This window comes from Podarcis gaigeae, assembly GCF_964106915.1.
Source record: "Podarcis gaigeae genome assembly, chromosome: 2".
In the NCBI taxonomy this organism is placed as follows: Eukaryota; Metazoa; Chordata; class Lepidosauria; order Squamata; family Lacertidae; genus Podarcis; species Podarcis gaigeae.
This window is the reverse complement of record NC_139679.1, coordinates 2,397,361-2,420,828: the sequence shown is the minus strand read 5'-3', so window position 1 is coordinate 2,420,828 and position 23,468 is coordinate 2,397,361. Positions and strand designations below refer to the sequence as shown.

The following is a 23,468-nucleotide window of genomic DNA, read 5'->3' as shown; positions in this document are numbered from 1 at the left end:
AATGGGATTGTCTTGTAAAGTTCAGCCCCATACTCCTACCTGAGCCCTAGTGCAGTGCCTGCTCTCATGATTCTGAAAAGCATCCTTGGTTAAAACAAGACCTTTCCAGCCCATTGCTGAACAACAACAACAAAAGCATGTGCAAAGAGCCTGGCATTAATACTACTTCTCTCCATTCGCTGCACAGTGTAACCAGGTCCTGTACAGCTCCCACCCAGGGATTGTCAATTATTGATGGAAATGCATTTAAGATGCCATTTTCAAAAGTGGAACACACAGCTTAGGGCTTCTGCCACTCTTCTTTCAAATTGGATTTAGCTCTGGCTATTCATTATAGAACATTGTTTTGGAAATGCCCAGCCTGGGAATCCCCACAGCTGCTAAGCCAGCAAGCTGGTAATTTATTTATTTCATGGGCTTGCTGATCAGAAGATCGGCAGTTCGAATCCCCGCGATGGGGTGAGCTCCCATTGTTCGGTCCCTGCTCCTGCCCACCTAGCAGTTTGAAAGCACGCCAACTAGATAAATAGATACTGCTCCGGCGGGAAGGTAAACGGTGTTTCCGTGCGCTGCTCTGGTTCTCCAGAAGCAGCTTAGTCATGCTGGCCACATGACCCAGAAGCTGTCTGCGGACAAATGCCAGCTCCCTCGGCCTGTAAAGCGAGATGAGCGCCGCAACCCCAGAGTCGTCTGCGACTGGACTTAACGGTTAGGGGTCCTTGTACCTTTACCTTTTACCATGTATTTACAATGCCACCTCCCAGCAGTCAATTTAGCTAGTGGATAACTGCGGGTGGCGCTGTGGGTAAAACCTAGCAGTTTGAAAGCACTCCTAAGTGCAAGTAGATAAATAGGGACCGCTTTATAGCAGGAAGGTAAACGACCTTTCCGTGTGCTGCACTGGTGCAGGCTTGCCAGAGCAGGTTCGTCACGCTGGCCACGTGACCCGGAAGTGTCTCCGGACAGCGCTGGCCCCTGGCCTCTTAAGTGAGATGGGCGCATAACCCTAGAGTCGGACACGACTGGCCTGTACGGGCAGGGGTACCTTTACCTTTACTTTTACCTTTAACTGCCTTTAGCCATTGTAATGGGTGAGGAGTTTCATCCTCTGGCTATCACAAGTTGGTGTCCCTCTTACGTCTTTGACTGGAAAGCTTCTCGTATTCTACCCCCACCCTCATTCTCAGCCTGGTTCCCCACTCTAGCTACTCTGGTTGACTTCCAACAAATTAAAACACAATATGACATCGAACAGGGATTGAACCAAGGACTCTGCTCTGTCAGTGAGCTAGGGACCTTCCCACATTCCTCTTCTGTTACCATGTCATGGGTTGCTTAGAGGTCACACCAGTCAGGATGTCAGGCAAGGATTTTCTCTCTCTCTGACAGTAATAGGAAACTAACCCCTGCCTTCTCTCCAATAGCAGTACATCCATTGCCACCTAGTGACTAAAACTGTTCATACAGGTACTTTTATTCACCAATGTTCTTCATGCAGGAGCACTAGTAATTTCCTGGAATGACTTGTAGAGTTAGAAGGGACAAGGGGGGGGGGGGTCATCTACTCCAACATCCTGCAATGCAGATCTCTTTTGCCAATGTGGGGCTCAAACCCACAACCCGGATATTAAGAGTCTGGTGCTCTACCACAAGCACTGTTCCTAGGGAAATTAGAAACCTACAATCTGATGTTGCCTACTGAAAATGTGTTTGTTTTGCCAAGCATTTTTTTAAGGATTAATCTGCTTTACTGCCAATCATTTGTTCTGTATTATTACAATGTTATAGCTTTAATGATAGCGTTATGCTGGTTTAATTATTTTGCTTTATGCAGTCTCACTATTTTTTATGAGCTTGCACACTTCTTCAGATGCATGCACACAAAAGCTTATACCCAGAACAAACTTAGTTGGTCTCTAAGGTGCTACTGGACAATTTTTTAATTTTTTTATTTATTTTGGCTGTGTCAGACCAACACGGCTACCTACCCAAATTTATTTTTTATGAGTTGGTGGTTTATAAATATTCCTACAACAATAAAATATCTACTAAATAATAATTTATACCCCGCTCTTCCCGGCCAAGACTGGGCTCAGGGTGGTTAACACCAAATATATACACCACACTGGCTCTCAGATGTGCTTGCAGCTGCAAGTGATTGTTATTACCTTCATGCCCTGAAAAGCTCCATCTGTTTTATTTCTGCAGGTCAAGCTGCTACTCAAGTTGCTGGCAGTTCTCTTTGGGTCAGCTGGCAACCCTCCACAGTTACAGCTCAAGGCTTTGAACATCTCGCAACACCTCGTGACTCTCTTGTTTTCGTCCTCAGGAAAAGATTGTATTCTGGGGAGAGGAAGGAATGTATGTCTTGCCTGGCACCCTTTGCCATATTCCTGTCAGGAGGGGGAGATGTCAAGGTTCACAATTCATGGAAAACACCTCACTCAACAAGCAAAAAGCTCTTTCTAAGGCAGAGATTCTAAGAAGGCGTCTGCCAGGCAGAGAAGGGGATTATGCTGTGGTCTGGACCACTGTTCTGTTGCATTATCTGCACACCTGCAAAATTTTCGCAGAAAACTGTCTTTTGAGATACTTAAACTCACCTGTAAATGTGATGTCGTGGCCACAGGAATATGGGCCTGGCTTGCAGGGAACTTGTCAAGGTGTGTGCATTGCAGTGCTTTGAGCACCGCTGATGTATTACTATGGTCAGGATTGGCTTTATAGTACTTTTCATTCTCTAATTACATCTCGATTTCATTCCCATATCAACGATCCTACAAAATCTGTGTTTTTCCCATTTTGTAAATGGAGAACTGAGACTAAGGAGGAGTGACCAACCCAAGGCCAAGCAAAGGGCAATTTCCAGGAAGGAAATCGAGGAATCAACCTGTCATTTACAGGCATTCCCAATATTTTCAAGGCAGATGGTGAAAGGTAGCTGTGAGTTACATGAAACTCTGGCACCATCACACCCACCTTCTCCTTTCAATTCTATGCATGCACAGTTCTGATTGCCACATTCCAAAGACACAGGGATACAGATACCCTTATGCCCAGTATTGTCTACACTTTCTGCATGCAAGGCAGATGCTCTGCCACTGAGCTATACGGCCCTTCCCAAGACAAAGCCTGTTCTTTCCATTTGTATATGTTCTTCAGTTTTATGGGTGGTGGTTTTTTTAGTCTGATGTGCATTGTTGCATTTGTTCAATATATATTGCATTTATATACTGTGTGCAAACTGCTTTCATATCACATTATTTTGGTAATGGAATCATATAATCATAGAATTGAAAGGGACCCTGAGGGTCATCTAGTCCAGCCCCTGCCATGCAGAAATCTTAACTAGATCATACAGGGCAGGTGGTCATCCAGCCTCTGCTTTAAAACTTCAAAGGAAGGAGAGTCCACCACTGTTTGTTCCACTGTTGAACACCACAATGAAGCATGGTGAATTATTTTAAACAAGCAAGCAAGCAAGTAGTAAGGAGAGAGAGAGAGAGAGAGAGAGAGAGAGAGAGAGAGAGAGAGAATAAATAATTCCAGGCCAAGCCTAAGAGGCCAGTACATTGCTGCCTCCTTTACCGCTTTCACTCAGCAGCCCATTAAGCTTTTCCCTCACGGGGTGGGTGAGAGCCGGATGTGAGCCACCGTTTGAGGTTTTCATGAGAAAAAACAAAACAAAAGAGATGAGCACGAAAGTTTCCTCTTGAAAACAGACCAGCTTCCTCCAGTCTCTGCTGACGCAGATTGGGTGAGGTGGGGAGAGGGGCAGGAATGGGCAAGGGCTCCAGTAGTCCTACCCTGGGCAGCTGAGATGCAGAGCGCGATGCCAGATTCACCAGGGGCTCACCTTAGAGCCCAGCATGCTCTTCCCAGGGCCGGGTAAGTAGCAGCAGCCGACGAATTAAGGTGCAGCCCTGTCACTCACAGGCTGTGACCTGCTTCTGAATAGAAAGGCTTAATTCTGACAGCATCCTCTGAACAGAGGTGAGGGAAGGAGTGGAGGTGATATGGAATGGGAATGAGGAGGATATTGAGAAGGAGGTGATGGAGGAGAGCACTAGGGTGGGATGGGAGTGGGCTGCAAATGGAGAAAGAGAATGCTCTTGGGGGGGTGTTTTTACACGGCAGTTTATTGTTGATTCAGTTGATTCATGGTTTTCATCACAGTGCCATCTCATAAACACCCCAAAATGTGATGTGATTTTGATTTAATATTTGTATACCACTTTTCAGCAATAATATGGAGCTGAAAGTGGCTCATAATAATAACAAAGCTTTAAAAAGGAGCAAACAATGTTTCTATCCAATATAAGCTTACATATGTACACACACACACACACACACACACTACCATATCAGTAAAGCAAAAACAAATATTTCAATAAACAATTAATGCAGTTCAGATTTAATGATTTAAAAAGAAATAATCTAGATTTATCATTTCAGCAGGGTTTTAAACAAACTTATTGGCTTTTCCATGGAAATGGTAAACCACGAATAAATGGGAAAATATGGTATTGGGTGAATAATAATAATAATAATAATAATAATAATAATAATAATAATATGCCCCAGCCATCTGACTGGGTTGCCACAGTCATTCTGAGCAGCTTCCCACAAAATATTAAGTCAGGGCAGTGGTCCATTTAGCCGTGTATCGTCTGGCCTGACTGGCAGGGGCTCGCCAGGATTTTAGACAGGTCTTTCCCAGCCCTACCTGGAGATGCTGGGGATTGATCCCAGGACCTTCTGCATGCAAAAGCAGGTGCTCTGCTGCTGAGCCACAGCCCTTTCCCTTGCAATACAGACTCTCTCAGAGGAGCTCTAGCCCTTCTCTTCTAGCTGTACCAGGGAATGTCTTCAGATTTCAAAATGTCTTCCCCTGCTTGCCATCTTTTTCTCTCCTGTAAACTACAAGCACTTTTTAATGTAGGATGTGCTCACTGCTGTGCCTTTCGCGTCCTTAATGAGACCCTCTCAGATTGGTTAGAAGTTCCCGGGAGGCAGTACCTCTCAGATTTGGTTTCCCAGATGGGAGAGGACCAGATATTTAACAGTGTCTTTCTAACATTCACTTTATTTAAAAATCCCCAGTGTATCCAAGTAGAGCTGCCTCAAATCCTGGAGAACCTATGACAGCCAGTGAAGACAAGACTCAGCTAGAGTTTCCAGTGGGCTGACTCAGCATATGGCAACTCTTCCTATGTTTCCATTGGCAAGAGGATGACTCTGCCCATTGGCACCAATGGAAGCTTCCCTCGAATTGCAAAAAGCAGCCCTGGTGGGGCAGGGAGTGTGGAATTCTGATGGGGACCACAGCTGAGACATGGGGTTGAAGTCCCTTTCTCCCATGCAGGGGGGTCCTGATCTAGTTTACTCCCACCTCCACATCAGCTCATTTGTTAAGAAACAACATGACAGAAGGCAGCCTACATGACAAACGTCACATCTAGTCCGGTAAATGAAACTTGGCTTGTCCCACCACCCACTCTAACCATTGCAGGCTCTTTTGATGGTCTGCTGATAGAAGCTCAAACCGCAAGGAGGAAACCAGCCTCTTGTGGCCTCGAGTGCAGCTTGTGATAACAGCTCTGCTCCTCACTCTCCTGGAGGCAAAGGGAGATGGCTCACGTCACACCCAGTGCAAGCGGTCTTGGCACAGAAGCAAAAAACAAACCCGACTTCAAATGCTCAGAAAAACACTTACTTCCCAGAAGTCCCATCTGGAAGTCAGGGCAGAATCAAGAACTTCCTGACAGTAAGAGCTGTTCGTCAGTGGAATTTGCTGCCAAGGAGTGTGGTGGAGTCTCCTTCTTTGGAGGTCTTTAAGCAGAGGCTTAACAACCATATGTCAGGAGTGCTCTGATGGTGTTTCCTGCTTGGCAGGGGGTTGGACTCGATGGCCCTTGAGGTCTCTTCCAACTCTATGATTCTATGATTCTATGATTCTAAGTCACAGCTCCTCAGCCAAAGCAAATAAAGCCCAAACTGTGACATACAAGAAGGGATAGGCATGTCATTTTAGGGGGTAAAACTTAATTTTTGCTAATTTTCAGCAAGAGGTTTTAAAATATTTTTTTTGAGTATGAGAAATTCAAATCTGCTATTATTTTTATGGCTGGCTAACAGTTAGCTTCATAAATTTACATTTGACGAAGAAGCACATAAACTGCTTTCAGACAACCAAAGAATTTTAATTTTACCTTCTGAAAATGTAATGTAATGCTAAATGATAATAATAATAGAATCACAGAGTTGGAAGGGACCACAAGGGTCATCCAGTCCCCTGCAATGTACATTTTTTTGCCCTGGACCCCATGACCTTGAGATCAGAAGTTTTTACACATCCATTTATCTCCTCCTTCCACTCAGACAAGGCAAAGGCATTACAGTTGTACCTCGGGTCAAGTACTTAATTCTTTCCAGAGGTCCGTTCTTAACCTGAAACTGTTCTTAACCTGAAGCACTACTTTAGGTAACAGGGCCTCCCACTGCCGCCGTGCCGCTGCTGCATGATTTCTGTTCTCATCCTGAAGCAAAGTTCTTAACCTGAGGTACTATTTCTAGGTTAGTGGAGTCTGTAACCTGAAGCGTATGTAACCTGAAGCGTATGTAACCCGAGGTACCTCTGTATTACAGTTCAATGGTGTGTTTTAGCCAGACAAAAGTACTAGAAGGGAGCATGAAACAGGCCTGGTGTGGGATGTCATTTGGGGAGTGTTCAAAGAGCCTTAGGTAAAGGTAAAGGGACCCCTGACCATTAGGTCCAGTCATGGCCGACTCTGGGGTTGCGGCGCTCATCTTGATTTATTGGCCGAGGGAGCCGGTGTACAGCTTCTGGGTCATGTGGCCAGCATGACTAAGCCGCTTCTGGCGAATCAGAGCAGCGCACAGAAATGACGTTTACCTTCCTGCTGGAGCGGTACCTATTTATCTACTTGCACTTTGACGTGCTTTTGAACTGCTAGGTGGGCAGGAGCAGGGACTGAGCAATGGGAGCTCACCCCGTCATAGGATTTGAACTGCCGACCTTCTGATCGGCAAGTCCTAGGCTCTGTGGTTTAACCCACAGCACCACCCGCGTCCCTTCAAAGAGCCTTATAGAGCTAATATAACTGCAAGTACTCTGGAATCATTTTTAATGATTTCAGTGCAATTTTACACACATTTTACTTACCAAGAAAAGCAAAATTATATTAATTTAACCAAAATATATATTAAATGCCCAAGTCATGCTACAACTTCTTAGCATCCCTCATTTTAGGAATTTGAAAGTTGAAAAATTCAACATGTCCTAATGGGGCATGCCTTGAAAAACTAAATCACCCCAAAGAGAAACAATTGAGCTACCACTCCTTTTAGGTGGGGAACCTGTGACTCTCAAGGTGGTGTTGGGGGCTAGGGACAGGGATAAATGAGATTCAGTTTGCATGGAAAGACAAACTTGGGAAACTTTCCTTTCCAGAAACAATATTCAAACTGAAGCCCACACAAAAATGCAGCTGGTGAAGAAATGCAGAGAACAGAGCTGGAAAAATGAAAAACTCAGAGGAGCTGAAAGTGACATATTTGCCCAACCCTAGCTGGCTCTGAAGAGAACCGGAGACCAACAGCAGCTGGAGGGCTGCAAGTTCTCCATCATTGCTGTAGCCCTTTGGAGTAGGGAGGCCTCATGCAGGATTGATCTCCCCCTTGGGGGTGCATTGGGATTCTCTGCTCAAGATCATTCCAGAAACATAACCATCATCCTGAAAGAGCTATCCTGATGCTGCTGTTTAGGTGCCCATTGTTCGTAGAGTGCAGTGCAGTAGACCAAGTGGGAGATAACTAGGGCCTGCACCACTCTGGTGAGAGAGTCTGCAGGCAGGTAGGGTCTGAGCCAGTGTACCAAATGGAGCTGGTAGACAGCTGCCCTAGACATAGAACTGACCTATGTCTCCATGGACAGCTGTGAATCCAAAATGATCCCCAGGCTGCACACCTGGTCCTTCAGGGGCACGGTTTCCCTCTTTAGGACCAGGGAGTCCCCCACAACTGCACACCCCCAGTCCCCCAAGAACAGTACTTCTGTCTTGTCAGGATTGAACCTCAATCTGTTAGCTGCATAAATGGTGCAAAGCAAACTTAAGATGAGAAAATGGAGAGAAAAAAAAAAGGTCAGATCTGTCCATCTCCAACTTTTAACCAAAACTCCAGTTGTTTGCCTGTTCTGGGCAACTCAGCAACTTGCCTAATGAAGGATTGTTCCACCAGGAACCATAGCTATCTCTTTGACTGTGAATTGTACTTTCTGGGATTGTGGTGGTGAAGAGAAACTCCTTGCCCAGGATATGAAAAGGCAGTCAAGTAACTCAAAACTCCCCCAAGTGGAGAAGATTGATAACTGCTGCAAAGCTGAGCATCCTATGACCTCAGCACCCTGACATTTTGTTCTTCCCTAGGGTCTTGCCAGTCATGGACAACAACTTCACCTCCTGGCTGAGCCACTCTTCCTGGGAGCGCCGGAGGGCATGGGCCAAGCCAAGTGGGGCTGTAGAAGAAGAGGGGTCCCATGCTGAGGAGGAGGCATCCTGCACACCCCAAAAAGCTCTTGAACCCTCATTCTTGGAGGATGGTTTCTTGCAAGGTGGGAAAACTGCTTACACACATTCACTCCTACTCTCATTATGTAATAATATTTCGGTGTGAGCTGCTTTCAGATAGTGTATACAATCTTTTATGTGGGTGGTAGGGAGAAGCTGACACAGGCTAAGTGAGCTGAACTTCGGTCCCATTGAAATCAATGGCCCAATTTTTCATTCCTTTAGTACAGCTTGCTTTGATGCATCCTTTTGTTTGTGGGCTTCCCTTAGACCTCTGGATGGCCATTCTGAGAAGAGGGTGCTGAATTAGTTGGATTTTTGGTCTGATCCAATAGGGCCTACTCCTTGAGCTAGTATCATCCATCTCTCTCTCTCTCTCTCTCTCTCTCTCTCTCTCTCTCTCTCTCATCTATCTATCTATCATCTATCTATCTATCATCTATCTATCTATCATCTATCTATCTATCATCATCATCTATCATCTATCTATCTATCTATCATCTATCTATCATCTATCTATCTATCTATCTATCTATCTATCTATCTATCTATCATCTATCTATCTATCTATCTATCTATCTATCATCTATCTATCATCTATCAATCTAATCTATATCATCTATCTCTATCTATCTATCTATCTATCTATCTATCATCTATCTATCTATCTATCTATCTATCTATCTATCTATCATCTATCTATCTATCTATCTATCTATCTATCTATCTATCATCTATCAATCTAATCTATATCATCTATCTCTATCATCTATCTATCTATCTATCTATCTATCTATCATCTATCTATCTATCTATCATCTATTTATATCTATCTATCATCTATCTATCTATCTATCTATCTATCTATCTATCTATCTATCTATCTATCTATCTATATCATCTATCTATCTATCTATCTATCTATCTATCTATCTATCTATCTATCATCTATCTATCTATCTAATATCTATCTATCTATCTATCTATCTATCTATCTATCTATCTATCTATCATCTATCTCTATCTATCTATCTATCTATCTATCTATCTATCTATCTATCTATCTATATCTATCTATCTATCTATCTATCTATATCTATCTATATCTATCTATCTATCTATCTATCTATCTATCTATCTATATCTATCTATCTATCTATCTATCTATCTATCTATCTATCTATCTATCTCTATCATCTATCTATATCTATCATCTATCTATCTATCTATCTATCTATCTATCTATCTATCATCTATCTATCTATCTCTATCTATCATCTATCATCTATCTATCTATCTATCTATCTATCTATCTATCTATCTATCATCTATCATCTATCTATCTATCATCTATCTATCTATCTATCTATCTATCTATCTATCTATCTATCTATCATCTATCTATCATCTATCTATCTATCATCTATCTATCTATATCTATCTATCTATCTATCTATCATCTATCTATCTATCTATCTATCTATCTATCTATCTATCTATCTATCATCTATCTATCTATCATCTATCTATCTATATCTATCTATCTATCATCTATCTATCTATCTATCATCTATCTATCTATCTATCTATCTATCTATCTATCTATCTATCTATCATCTATCTATCTATCTATCTATCATCTATCTATCTATCATCTATCTATCTATATCTATCTATCTATCTATCTATCTATCTATCTATCTATCATCTATCTATCATCTATCTATCTATCATCTATCTATCTATATCTATCTATCATCTATCTATCTATCTATCTATCTATCTATCTATCATCTATCTATCTATCTATCTATCTATCTATCTATCATCTATCTATCTATCTATCTATCTATCTATCTATCTATCTATCATCTATCTATCTATCTATCATCTATCTATCATCTATCTATCTATCTATCTATCTATCTATCTATCTATCTATCTATCTATCTATATCATCTATCTATCTATCTATCTATCTCTCTCTCTATCTATCTATATCTACTATCTATCATCTATGTATCTATCATCATCTAATATAATATTTAGAAAAATGGAAATGCTCTGGAAGCAACCTCACTGTGGTCTGCCCAAATAAGTATTTTCTTTCCAGAATTGAGCTTGGACAGAAGATCAAAATGTTTGATGCAGAATCCTATGTGTGTGGTGCTAATGGGCTTGTCTGCCCATGCTTGTCACCCGCAAACTTCTTGTTTTCAACCCCCATTTTCAAAACTTTTCATATGCATATAACTATATGAATGAGCAGATAAATGCACAAACACTAATGTAGTGATTTAGAAAGAAAGGTGGGTGGCCTCTCTGAAACAGCATTTGGGGATGGGTGGGAAAGAAGAAAGTAAAACTTACAAACTGAGTCAATTTGTTGATAGGCATTTCTATCACTTTGGCTGTGAGCCAATACTCACACATGCAAACACTCAGCAGAGTGATGTAGTGAGAGCTTTGTTCCCATGGTGCCTTTCTTCTTCCTGCATCAAGCCACTGGCCCATTAAACCCAGCCCTGTTTGTGCCGACAACAAGAACCTCTCCTAGAGTTGATTCTCTAACTCAGGGGTAGGTAGCCACTGTGGCATCCTCTAAATCAGGCCATTTGAAACTGTGGTCTGGGGACTACCAGTGGTCCACAACTTCATTCAGGTGGTCCACAGCATGGGACATTCAGTACTCATACGGATTTTAAATTGCATCTCTATTGCTTCTTTTATTTCTTGAGCTCTCTTGTACTACCTTGCCATTTGAATTCTATGGAATGCAAATTGCATTACAGTAAAATATATAGCATATGCAGGGAAACAAAAGAAGCAATAAAAGACAATTAAAAATTGCACACCATCTAGTATGTTACATTACAATCGCTACAGCAGGCAGAAAACTCATTAAGTGGCCCACCATTAGCATTTTCAAGTGGTCCATGGAGACAAAAGTTGCTCAAGATGTTGCTGAACTCCAGTTCTCACCATTGGTCATGCTGGCCAGGGCTAAACTGCCTAGCAACATCTGGAGGGCACTACCCCACCCTAGCCTTTTGCTAGCTGAGATTCTTAAAGCAAGCCATGAGCTCCACCACTGAGCTGTCAGCCTCCGCCCCCCCTCGTGTAGTCAGGCACCCATGCATTCCCCTGAGCCATTTCAATATTCCCTCTTTGAATGCAACAGCTTCTGTGTGTGTTGCTTTCTAAGCGGTCTCACTGGGCAGGATGGCAGCGCATCCTTGTCTGTCAGAACATGGGTTGTGTGCAAAGAATAAACGATGGGTGGAAAGGGGAATGTGGCTGTTTAGAAAGGGATGTTGTGCTCTTCCACCCTGCTTCCTCCTCTGTGATAGCCACCTAGAGCTGCATTCTCCTCTGCTGCACTTACTCAGTAGTGTTATCAAGGAGGGACTTTGTGGCAGCAGTTGAGGGCCTCCCTCAGCCAAATCAGCAGGAGGGCCTGCAAATGCAACAGGGCAGACTTCCTAGCATTTTAAAGTAAGTGTTCATGACCATGGTTCAGTGCAAGACTGTTAGTTCCAGAGGCTAGAATGGTACCCCAAGCTTACATCTGGTGTCAGAGCGAGGGCTGTCTTAAGCATATCTGGTGCTCTGGTGCAAAGATCCCTCCGGTGCCCCCCCTTTGCTCAGCTGGCTGCTTCTTGCCTTGGTGGCCACAGCAGGCAGCACACCAAGTGAGTGGGCCTGCGCCAAGTGAGTGAGGCCGCGTGCACCGCTTCTGCCGAGTGTCGGCTCGGTTTTTTCCCTTTTAGCCTTCTGGCGCCCCACAGAATTCGTTGGGCATGGAGAAAAGAGGTCCAGCACAGCAGGCAACCATGTAGAAAAGCAGTCAGAAGTGGCTTGTACTCCTTATGTAGAAGTGTATTTGAAAATGTTTGTTTTGGAGGTCTTTTCCTTTTTCCTTTTTTATGTATGTATGCATGTTTTTTTCTTTTTTATTGTATATTTGATGTGTGTGTGTGTGTATATATATACACACACAAACTTTTTAAAGGAAAAGCAATCAGGTAGCTGGAGGGAAAGCTGCTAGAGGAGGTGGTTGTACAGCTAAAGCTGCAGGGAAGGGAAGGGTTAAGCATTCTTCCTCCTGCTTCTATGCAAATTGCACCCTCCACTGCTATGCAGCTGTTCAGCAGCAATAAGGGCTCACAGGGCCACAATGACTACCAAATAATGAGTTCATTTAGTTATTCATATGTTTAAACCACATTCATTCCATTACTCACTTTCAGGTGTTCTTCCTCTTCCTCATTCTCCTCTTCTTTTGCTACTGCCTATGTAGTGGCGACATCAGGCATCCTGCCGGTGTGGTTTGCTGAGAGGCTGGCTCACAAGCCTTAGGTGGCTGCATTTGGCCCCAGCAGAGATGTGGATCATCACAGTAACATATCCAGTCTGTGAGGAGCCCTAGCATTTTTTCTTTGTTTCCAACAGGGAGCTCATCCAATACGATTGAGAGCTGGCTGCAGGAATGCAGGTGAGTCTACCTGAGAGAGGTCATGGAGGAGGTCACTACCGGAAAGGATCATGACATTGTCAGAAGTTATATTTCAAGAATCAGGAGCATTTTTAGATATGCACATACTTTGCAACAGGGATAAAGAACATGTGGTTCTTGTGCTCAAACTCCCATCAGCCCCAGCCAACATAGCTAATGGTCGAAGATGATGGGAGTTGTGGTACAGCAACATCTGGAGAACTATAGATTCCTAATCACACTCAGTTCATTGCACTAGTTTTACTGGGAATAATGCAAGAGCTTCTGCCTTGATTTCTAACGTTCCTTTTTCATTTCAGTAACTGTCGCATTATGGAAGTGTGGGTTCCAAAGGGGCCCAGGGTAACAACAATACTAGCTTTACCAAATTCCTTTTTCTTAAACCCAGACATACCAAATGTTTACTTTCCCTTGGAATGGCCACACACATAGTTTCCTATGGAATACAATAAAACACAGCATTATTTTTTTAAAGAAAAGTCTGCCTATATTACTTTCCTGCCTTTTAAATCTGTAGTTTCCATTGCATTTTGACAATCTGAAGCTCAAAAACCACAGGAACGACATGGGTGGGGGAGAGAATATTTATGGAATCTAAATATAAAACATTTCTAGATGGCAAGGATTGGGAAATGCATCTTTTGAAATGAAGCTTTCCAAGATTTTCTACAGTCTACATGTCATTTGCTGCCTTTCGTGAAATCAACTTTTTAATCTGATGTGTGTTTACAGATGCCCCACTAGGGAGAGTAATTGTATTGTTTGATGTGTGAAATCACTGCATCTACCTAACAATTTCCAGAGCAGTAGCTCTGTCGTAGACTACAGTTAATTTCATTGTGTGTGAGAAGTATAATCTTGAACTGCCCATCATATATATTTGTGTATACATCCATCTATACCAATATCGTGCTCCATGGAACACATAGTTGCTTAAATACCAGAGAAATCAGTTGGCACACCTCTACATATAGAAATATAGCAAATAAATAAGGGGCTGCAGTTAGATGAGTTTGGCTCCAATCCTATATATCATAGAATTTTAGAGTTGCAAGGGACATCAAGGGTCATCTAACCCAAGCCTCTGCAATGCAGGAATCTCAACTGTACATACCTAACATTAATCTCAGCTGCAGGGAGATTAAACATACCTACGATTAGCCTGTTAATCCCAGATGAAAGAGAGTGTTCTTGCTTCTTCCCAGCTATTCAGGACCTAGAAGGTTTATGGTTCCAGAAAAAATGAATATGGAGCATGGTTCTAGGTGCTCCTGTTGTGACCCACCTTGGATCAGGCCGCAACCCGCTAGTGGGTTGATGACCAGTGCTGTACTGACTCTGAAGCCAATGGTCACCCCTCCATTGCTTATTTATGTCTGCTCTACTGGGGGAGCAATTGCATAGTTCAAAGTGAAGAAATCTAGTACTAACCATTGTTCCCGTTCAGATATTTTCATTTCTAAGTTGCCAGTTTTTGTGAATATTCTGCTTTTGCTCTGCATTCTACAATCAGGCCTAGCAAAAGAGGTCCTAGAGCTGCCCCCCCCCAAAAGAATACTAGGCTGTATCCCTTGGCTCCACCATTAACTGACCTGGCTCTGGCCTTTGCTCCTCCTTGGTCCCACCCAGGTTTTAGAACTTTTCAGGATAGAGTGACTGTCTGGATCAGGTAGGGGGAACCTTTGGCCCTCCAGATGTTGCTGAACTACAACTTCCACCATCCCTGGCCATTGGCCATGTTTACTGGGCCTGATGGGAGTTGTAGTTCAGCAATATCTGGAAGACCAAAGGTTCCTCACACCTGGTGTAGAGTTTCACTCCATACACAGTACTGGCATTCTCATTTGTGGATTTCCTGGGCTGTAGGGCTTCAGATCTGTGAACTGGAGGTTAGCACTTAAGGCGACCAGGGCCAGTTCGAGACATTTTGCTGCCTGAGGTGAAGGACAAGATGTTGCTCTCTCCCAAGGAATATACGGAAGCCAATTGGACTGGGATTTTCCTTCAATACTAGTGAATGGATGGTATCCTCCACTGTGCTAGAGGACAGGAGGCTAGTGTAGGGGTCCCAGGGTAGCCAGGTGGCACTCAGAGCTCTATCCATCCCTTGCAGCTTGGCATCTGCTGCCTGAGGCAGCTGCCTTGCTCTGCCTAATGCAGCACCAGCCCTGGTGGTGCCACTGTTTGCTGAGTGGGACTTAATTGTCTGTGATGTTCCGGCTAGGTCCTAGGAGAAAAATGGCAAAATGATTTAGGAACTCCTATAGCTGTAATGATGGTTCTGGCTTTCAGCTCTTCACTGGACCCCTTCTCAGAGAGCATCTCTGCTCCAGGTGCCTATGCTGGTAAGTGATTTCTGCAATTTCTGTTATTTGCTCAGTCTGCCTTCTCAAACATGAAGTAAGGTAGGCTAAAGTTTGGACTGCACACACACACCATACATTTAAAGCACATTTTGAGCGTGTGCACACCCAAAAAAGAGTCCCAGGAAATGTAGTTTATTAAAGGGTACTGGGAATTGTAGCTCTCTGATAGGTAAAATACAGTTCCCAGGATTCTTGGGTGTGTGTGCTTCAAATGTACTTTAATGTATGGTTATGTACACAGGCCTCATTCATGAACCTTTAGAAGGGCATATCATATAATATTTTGCTTTAATTGTGATGTTTAGCTCATTTTTTAGTTGATGCTTTGTTAAGAGTTTTTATAGGTCGTACTTGTTTTTATTGATGATTTGTTAATTATTCTACATAATTCATGCTGTATTTGTGATGTTCTATTATTTTTTTATTGTTTGTAAGCTGTTTTGGGATTCATTTGAATGAAAAGCAACATAGAAATATAATCAATCAATCAATCAACCAATGAATGTTTTTTCTATTTTTTTTAAAAAATATTTTTTATTAATTTTCAATTACTGAAGTCCAATAACAGCTACATTTTACCAATGTCAAATTACAATTCATATCCAAATATATATAAATTATAAAGCCAATTATACAATTTGTGTGACTTCCTGTGTGCTGGGTTTCGGAGTGCAAAGTTATTATTTCTTCCTGCTTCCGAAATCTTGATTAATCCAATTACATTCAGTCCTGATCATAGTCTGTTATCAACAACTACAGAGTTCTGGACTTCCATTCGTATTAACACATTTAAGAAATTTTATTTCTGCAGAAGGAGTTCTGTCTCCTGTAAATTCCCTTTGTGAGAAGTTTATTTTTCCATTTGTTTCTTCATTTTTCCTGTTCTGATCATGTCGTATGCAGCATCTCTACTTACACTTTTTTGCTCTTTCTCTTCCTCTGTTCCCATGTAATTTCGACCCATAGTCCAAATTGTGATAAGTGGAAGTCCAATGCTTTAAATCATTTCAATGTTCTCACACAGTTCTATTTTCATATTAATGCATAAAAATAACCCCACTCTCTTTTTCTCCTCTTGCTTTTTATCAGTTTTTTGGCATTTAGGGGGAGGTTTGCCGAATCATTTATGTAGCAAACATGGGCTCCCCTCCCCCCTCACATACCATATTTTTCTACAAAGGAGATCTTTCCAGTTCTAAACATTGCGACTCAGTAGCTGATTCACTTGGCAGTTTATAATCTTGTCCCATCCATCCTGTGCACGTCTGTAAATTAGAGTCAATTTCACCCTAATAAATAGAAGAGCCTCTGCATCTTAATGGCTGTGTCGGGGAGTTACCGTTAGGCAAAGTGCTTTGGCACCCAGCATCTTCCTGCCTCCCAGATTCCATGCTGGAGTGAGAGCCAAAATGATCTGTGGGTGAAGCTCACTCTCCCCGAGCGTTGGGGGGAACTTGCAAGGACAATTACCCTCAAAATCATCCTTGTTTTTCTCCGCAAATGATCTCCACTAATGTGGGAGCTGCACCCATTAAGGCAGGAAGCACCAGAAGTCATCAATGTTTTTTCTAAAAAATATTGAAAGGCAGCCACTGTTGTTTCTGGTATTGTTTCAAAACCTACTTTAGTTATTTTTATTGTTTGCTTGTAATTCGCCTTGCAATGCTTTTGAAAAGTGATTCATAAGTTAATTAAACAATAATACGTACTAATTTGAGGGGGAAAGCAAGGGGATATACAAGGCACCAAACTGCTCCCCCCTTCACTGGAAATCTTATTCAGAAACTCATTAGGTTTCTGAGATTTCAGCAGGCATTGCTTGCAAATTTACAAGCCTATTTTCACAGGGATTAGAAAGAAAGAAAAATCTGAGCATTTTAGGAAGCTGAATTCTACACTTTTTGGATTTCCTGTTCTTCTGTGGAACTGTAGCCTTCATACAGCCCTGCCCATGTAGAGCTGTGTTGTGGCATGTCCATAATAAAACTGCATAGAAAAAGCCACTCAGCCTTTTGATCTCACCCAGTCCCTTTTCCACCTGTGGATGCTTGCTCTAGGTGACTATGTATTTGTGTTATCCTGTAGGATCCTGCAGCAACAGAATCAGCTTTGAAGATGACCTTAGCCTGGGAGCAGAAGGTAAGTGATGAGGATTGATGGGGGTGTGAGCAAGCCTTCTTTCCAGATGGCCCATGGATGGGTGGCAAGAATGCTAATTTGATGGTGCAACTCTGCCAATATGCTCCTTGGCCGTCAGCTCTCTTCGTAGGAATGCAATGTATCCTTTGCTCATGAGAGACCTTTCTTTTCTTCTTTCCAGCAATGGGGCTACTGGACAGAGACAGAGCTGAGCCTAGGTGAGAAACAAGAGCTAAGGAGGTTAGCGTTGCTAGAGCCAAAGTTTGGAGAAATCTGAAATCCAGAATTTAAATTTGTTTTGGGGGGCAGCGGGGGGGCTGAGATTTCTAGTTTTATTTCTGAAATGAGATACTGGCTGCATATTTGTCTAATAACATTGTAGGGTGTTGTCACACTATCAGTCTTGTGCAAGTGTGCAGCTGGCTGTGACTGCCAGCTTGCCCTCCCTTTTGGTCTTCCTACATGCACACCAAAAGGGATGTGGGTATGCATGCAGATGTGTCTCTTCACTGTCTCTTCTTCCACAGCAGGTCCCAAAAACATACATTCTGGCCTTCCCAACTTCTCAATCTGGATCACAGCATGACTTCCAGTGCCTTCTCAGGCAGCACTAACAAGACCAGCTCCAGGTAAGCATGGATCGTATTGTGTAGGACTTGGACTGGCTTAAAGATCTACCTACACCACTAACAAACCAGCAGTGATTGGAGCAGAGATACCTAGCCTCTGGTCTGTACATTGGAGGCAGCTGACCTGGTGCCCTCTGGATGTCATGGACCACAGCTCCCGCCATCCCTGATGGTTAGTTGAGCAGGCTGGGGCTGATGGGAATTATGGTCCAACAACATACAGAGGGCTCTGTGTTTGCTTTCTCTACTAGACACCACCATGAATATTATTGCAAGCACCCTCTTTCACCACACAAGGCTGTGAGGAAGATAAACTGGGGGTGAGGAAATCCCACAGATGCTGCCCGTTATTCTCTGAAGGAAAGGGGCTTGCGGACATACCTAGTGGTGTATTTGTGGGGCTATGACCTGAAAATGGTTCAGTAATCAGTTGGGACACTCCTGCACTCACACTCTTATCTTCTCTGCCTAGCATCTCTGAGGTGCTGGATCTCTATGAAGCTGATGCTGAGACCATCTTGTGCAACCTGGGCTTCATAAAAGAGGAGACACAGGCTGCATCTTGGATCCCATCTCGGTTCTTCTCAGTTCCCTCCCAAGCTGAGGGCATTGATTTCCAGCTCTTCCTCAGAGCCCAGGTGCAACGGTTAGAGATGGAGGATCCTTGCTTGATGTTAGCAAGTAAGTGCCACAAGCATTTCATGGCTGGCAGTTCTGGGACTGTGATATCAAAGGGTGAGGCTCAGAGCATGTAGAGAAGCTCTAATGTTCAACCCTTGGCATCTTTGGTTGAAATCTGAAAAGAGCTCAGGTAGCAGGTGATGGGAAAGGACCTCTGTTCTTGATAGAACATAGGAAAGCAGGTAGAACTGGGACCAGGAGCAGAAGACAGGACCAAACAAAAGCCTTTGCTTAGGCAAGAGGAAGACAGAAAAAAAACTAGAACCCAGGAAAATGAAACCAGGCCTAGTTTTCAGGTATGTGTACAGTCCCTGCCATACAGATGTGACCTGGAAGAGCTGGAAGCTAGGGTCTCTTGGATCTACACTGGTTTTCCTCTGACACTTTCTATCCTTCTTTCACAGGTCGGTTCAAGCAAGTCCAGACTCTGGCTGTAACAGCTGATGCTTTCTTCTGCCTCTACTCTTATGTGTCTAAGACTCCCATCCAAAAGATTTCCCCTGCCCACTTGTTCTGGGCTTTCCCAGACATCCCAGATTCTTGGAATGTTCCTTCCCAGCCAGAGTCTCTGCCTCCTCTCAAGCGTTTGCAAAAAGCCATTTCCACGATGTGCTTGTACACTTCCGCCCGAGGAGGGCCTCAAGGACCTTCTGCTGTACCATCTTCTATGAGTCGTCTGGAACAGGTAGTGTGGGAAGTGATGGAAAAAGCCCGCAGAGACAAGTTCCACTTTGATGTGGAAGGCGTGAAGGATGAGACTCACACAGCGCTCCCTGAAGTCCCCTTTCATCATGGCAGAATGGGAAGTGACTCTTCAGAGTCTACCATAGTGGAGCTGACTCCTGTGATTTCTTCCCACTTCTGCCCTCAAGCTACATCTCATTCAAAGTTGGAATCATGGCTTTCTCACTGCATGGGTGGAGAAAGCATGGAGGGGCCAGACCACCTTGGCCATCAAGAACTGTACTGTTATGGAGACCATTCTCTAGAAGTGGTTTCATCTCCAGAGGAAAGCAGTGAAGAATCCCTTGGGGAGTGGTCAGCAGAAAGGGACTCACCCACCAGAGGGGAGAACGGTATGGACATCTTGACAGAGTTGAGGTAGCACAAGTGCACTGTGGGTGCTAAATTGTAGTGACTTGCCTTTATTCTTGTAAAGCAGGGTTGGCTAACCCATGGCCTGTATCTAGCATAACAGAAGATATTTGTGGCCCCAAGACCCTACTCCATTTTGGCATTTTAAAAAAATTAAAAGGCAAATAACTTTATATAATAGGCAAACTGTGATTAAATGCAAATAACTAGAGCAGAACCAATGAAGCTGGCAAGGAGGAAACATGGAGTGTAGCGGATGGTTTGTGGCCTTAATGATGAAGTACCTGTGGGAAATTGCTCAGTGTTCCCCATAAAGTATTGCTCACACTGGGAAGCGCGCAAATTGGTGTAGGGGTTGTGGAGCAGGCTGGCTTTTAGCCATGGCTTCCTGTCTTGGCTCCATGGCTTTTGAGGCTTGCTCAAGACAGTGTGTTTCCTCCAACAATTTCTTTTGTCATCTAGCTCAAATATTGATCCAAGAGATTGTCTAATTAAACACTAAATAAAAAAGGCATGTGGGGATAGCTGTCGCATCAACATGTGACTTACAGAACTGAAAGTAAAAAGAGCAATTTCCACAGGGGAAATGTTCCACACCATTTCTGAAATGTCATGTAATTTTTAAATTTTAAATTATTAAAATGTATTCTTCATTATTCGACTGTGAACACATGAAACAAACTAATTTCTATTTTTAAAGGAATTGGCGTAGACACCTGAACCTACAGAACCATACAATGTATCATTTGATCTGATCCTAAACTATATAGTAAATATTTGCTAAACAAATTGGACGACTGGAAATCTATTAACCGCATTATCCTTCCTGAACGGGCTGGTTTTAGGAAAAGGGAAAGCACTATTGATCACTGCCTGTCTTGCATTTCTTAGCCCAATAAGCAACTGCTGGACCTACCAAACACTTACAAAGTTGCCTTTGTCGACTTAGCATCAGTCTTTGATTTGATCGACAGAAGCCTGTTATATAGGGTTGCCATACGTCTGGAATTTCCTGGACATATCTGGAATACCACTGCCTCTAGCAATGTCTGGATGGAAATCAGGAAAATGTCCTGTAAAATCCGGATGTATGGCAGCCAATGTTGGCAGTGCTGCTTTTGCCCACTTTCCATAAAAATAGCTTAAAACAGCATTATTATTTTTTGCAATTTTGCTAAAAAAGAAAAAGAAAAAAGCTTAAGAACTTTGGCCAAAAAAACCCAACCCTACTATTGTGATATTATAAACTGGCCACCACTAATACGGATAACTGTTTATTGTTCCTAATTGAGGAACTGGTCTATTAATGGTCTATTAATGGTCACCAAATTGAACAATGCCAAGTATTTAAGAATCTTGGCATCCAGTTAGAAGCTATCAGAGCAGTGGCTATGAGAACAATTGGGGCAATTCTTAGATCTGGTTGTGCTAGCCCTGAAAATATTTCAAAGTAAAGTTATTGCTCAGATCCTGTACGGTGTGGCTGTCTGAGGATGGCTATTTGAGGATGGGCTAAACTAGGCCCTCCAAAATACATTTCTGGGGAATTGTTAAGACTTCCACCTGCCACTCCTTCAGCTTTGGTCAGGGCAGAGGTAGATTCCCCCTCCATTCTATCTCCCATCCATACTGGTGAATCATAAAAGTGTCTCCTGGTAGGGTATTCCCCAAGTTATGTTTGGAGCAGGTATCAAACTGCAAAAGTTGGAACTTAAAATATTGGAAGGTGCTTTATTCATATCCTACTCCATTCAATCATTTTTCTGCTCTGAATTTGGAAAATTTAGAATTATTTAGAAGTATTAATGTCTTCTCTGGCAAGGACATTCTATATATTTTCCATGGTGGAAAATACATATAATGTCCTTGCCAGACAGAACATTAATAATTCTAAATTTTTGAATTAATATAGACTTTATAAATTGGACCACCAAATGGCTGCTTACCTTGCAAAGCTCACATTTCCAAAGCTTAGGCAAGCATTTGCAGCCCTTTGTTTCCAAACAATGCCCACAGCTATGATTGTCAGCACTCTCATACTCCCTTGGCTTGTGTATTTGTGGGGCCCCAGAAGTTGAGGAACTGCTTCACTATTTGTTCTTTGGTTCACTTTATTCTGAACCAAGCACCAAATTTCTGGGATCTATTCTTACTCATCCAATACCATTTCACAAAACATTTTTCTACCTTCTGTTGGACACAGATTGTAGAGTAACCCACAAGGTCCCTCTTTTTACCGTAGTAGCAATGGAAACCTGGGCAGGAGTTGTTAAGGAGATGGCAGTCGACTGCTTGGAGGATGTGCTTATTTAAGCATAATATATTTTAATAATTAATGTTTTTTATCTGTATTGAATTTCAGTTTGTAAATTTCATACATGCTACATGCGATTTACATAGTATTTTGAAGATGTTTTATGTATGATTCTAGGCTTGGATTTTGCATTGTATTTATCTATCTTATTTATCTTATATGTGAATGGCCCAAGCATTAATAAATTACCTTCCTACCACAAACAGAGAAAGAGCCTAGCAAGTAGGACATTGATCGGGTGATTAGCCTTCTAACCGAAGAGGCTCAAATATTATTCCTGGCTGTGGCCTGGGTTGGTCTGGCTTTGCATACATCGAGGAATGTGCTCTTATGTGGACAAGCCTGCCCTATTAGAATGATGGTGTGTGTTTTTAGTTTATCTCTAGTTTTATTTTCTCCTCTGAATGTTTTGAATAGTTGTCATTAACTGTTTTTATCAATAATTTTATGGTTTATTCTTTTTGTAAACTGCTTTGAGGTGGTTGGTTGTTTCACAATCAAGCAGTATGTAAATTTAATGAAATAACATAAATTGTATAAGGAAGTTTTAAGGGTAAAGCATGAATGACAAATTCTGTGGGTGGAATTCAATGCTGCAATCCTCCAGCAATTCTTAGAATCACAGAATTGTGGAGTTGGAAGGGTCATCTAGTCCAACCCCCTGCAGTACAGTAATCTCAACTAAAGCATCCATGGCAGACCCAACCGCTGCTTACAAACCTCCACTGAAGGAGAGCCCACCACCTCCTGAGGGAGTCTTTTCCACTGCCCAGTGCACTAGACTAGAATAGCATTAGCTTTTTTGCTGCTGCATCACCTTGTAGACTGCTGTTAAGCTTGCGTCTGTTAAGACCGCCAGATCCTTTTCACATGTAGTGCTGGTTACAGATAGGTAGCCGTGTTGGTCTGCCATAGTCAAAACAAAAAAAATTCCTTCCAGTAGCACCTTAAAGACCAACTAAGTCATTCCAAGAACTGACTTAGTTGGTCTTTAAGGTGCTACTGGAAGGATTTTTTTTGTTTTGACATGTAGTGCTGGTCAGCCAGCTGTCCCCCAAGTTATATTTGTGCAACTGGTTATTCCTGCCTATGTGCAGAACCTTACATTTGCCCCTGTTGAAATTCCTCCAACACAAC

The 23,468-nt window shown here is 42.6% G+C and overlaps 1 protein-coding gene across 2 annotated transcripts; it reads left to right on the top strand.

Moving 5' to 3' along the window:
• The first annotated feature begins 3,738 nt into the window (after positions 1-3,738).
• Positions 3,739-22,879, top strand: TESPA1 (thymocyte expressed, positive selection associated 1). Of its 2 annotated transcripts, none has more exons than XM_083727263.1 (9): positions 3,739-3,888; positions 8,451-8,635; positions 13,044-13,086; positions 15,400-15,452; positions 17,559-17,612; positions 17,794-17,830; positions 18,140-18,241; positions 18,714-18,922; positions 19,327-22,879. In XM_083727263.1, the coding sequence occupies exons 1-9, from the start codon at positions 3,821-3,823 to the stop codon at positions 20,025-20,027; spliced, it is 1,452 nt and encodes a 483-aa protein (XP_083583389.1). In that variant the 5' UTR covers positions 3,739-3,820; the 3' UTR covers positions 20,028-22,879. The 2 variants fall into 2 exon arrangements, with proteins under 2 accessions (XP_083583389.1, XP_083583390.1); XM_083727264.1 differs by having other exon boundaries at positions 3,746-3,888; positions 18,143-18,241.
• Positions 22,880-23,468: the final 589 nt, after the last annotated feature.

What these genes read in the sequence shown, in the direction of transcription:
- TESPA1 (XM_083727263.1), top strand. Translation starts at nt 3,821, where the DNA reads ATGCAGAGCGCGATGCCAGATTCACCAGGGGCTCACCTTAGAGCCCAG. An exon ending in CCTTAGCCTGGGAGCAGAAG is followed by an intron (nt 17,613 to 17,793) that starts GTAAGTGATGAG and finishes TCTTCTTTCCAG; the next exon opens with CAATGGGGCTACTGGACAGA. An exon ending in TCCTTGCTTGATGTTAGCAA is followed by an intron (nt 18,923 to 19,326) that starts GTAAGTGCCACA and finishes CTTCTTTCACAG; the next exon opens with GTCGGTTCAAGCAAGTCCAG.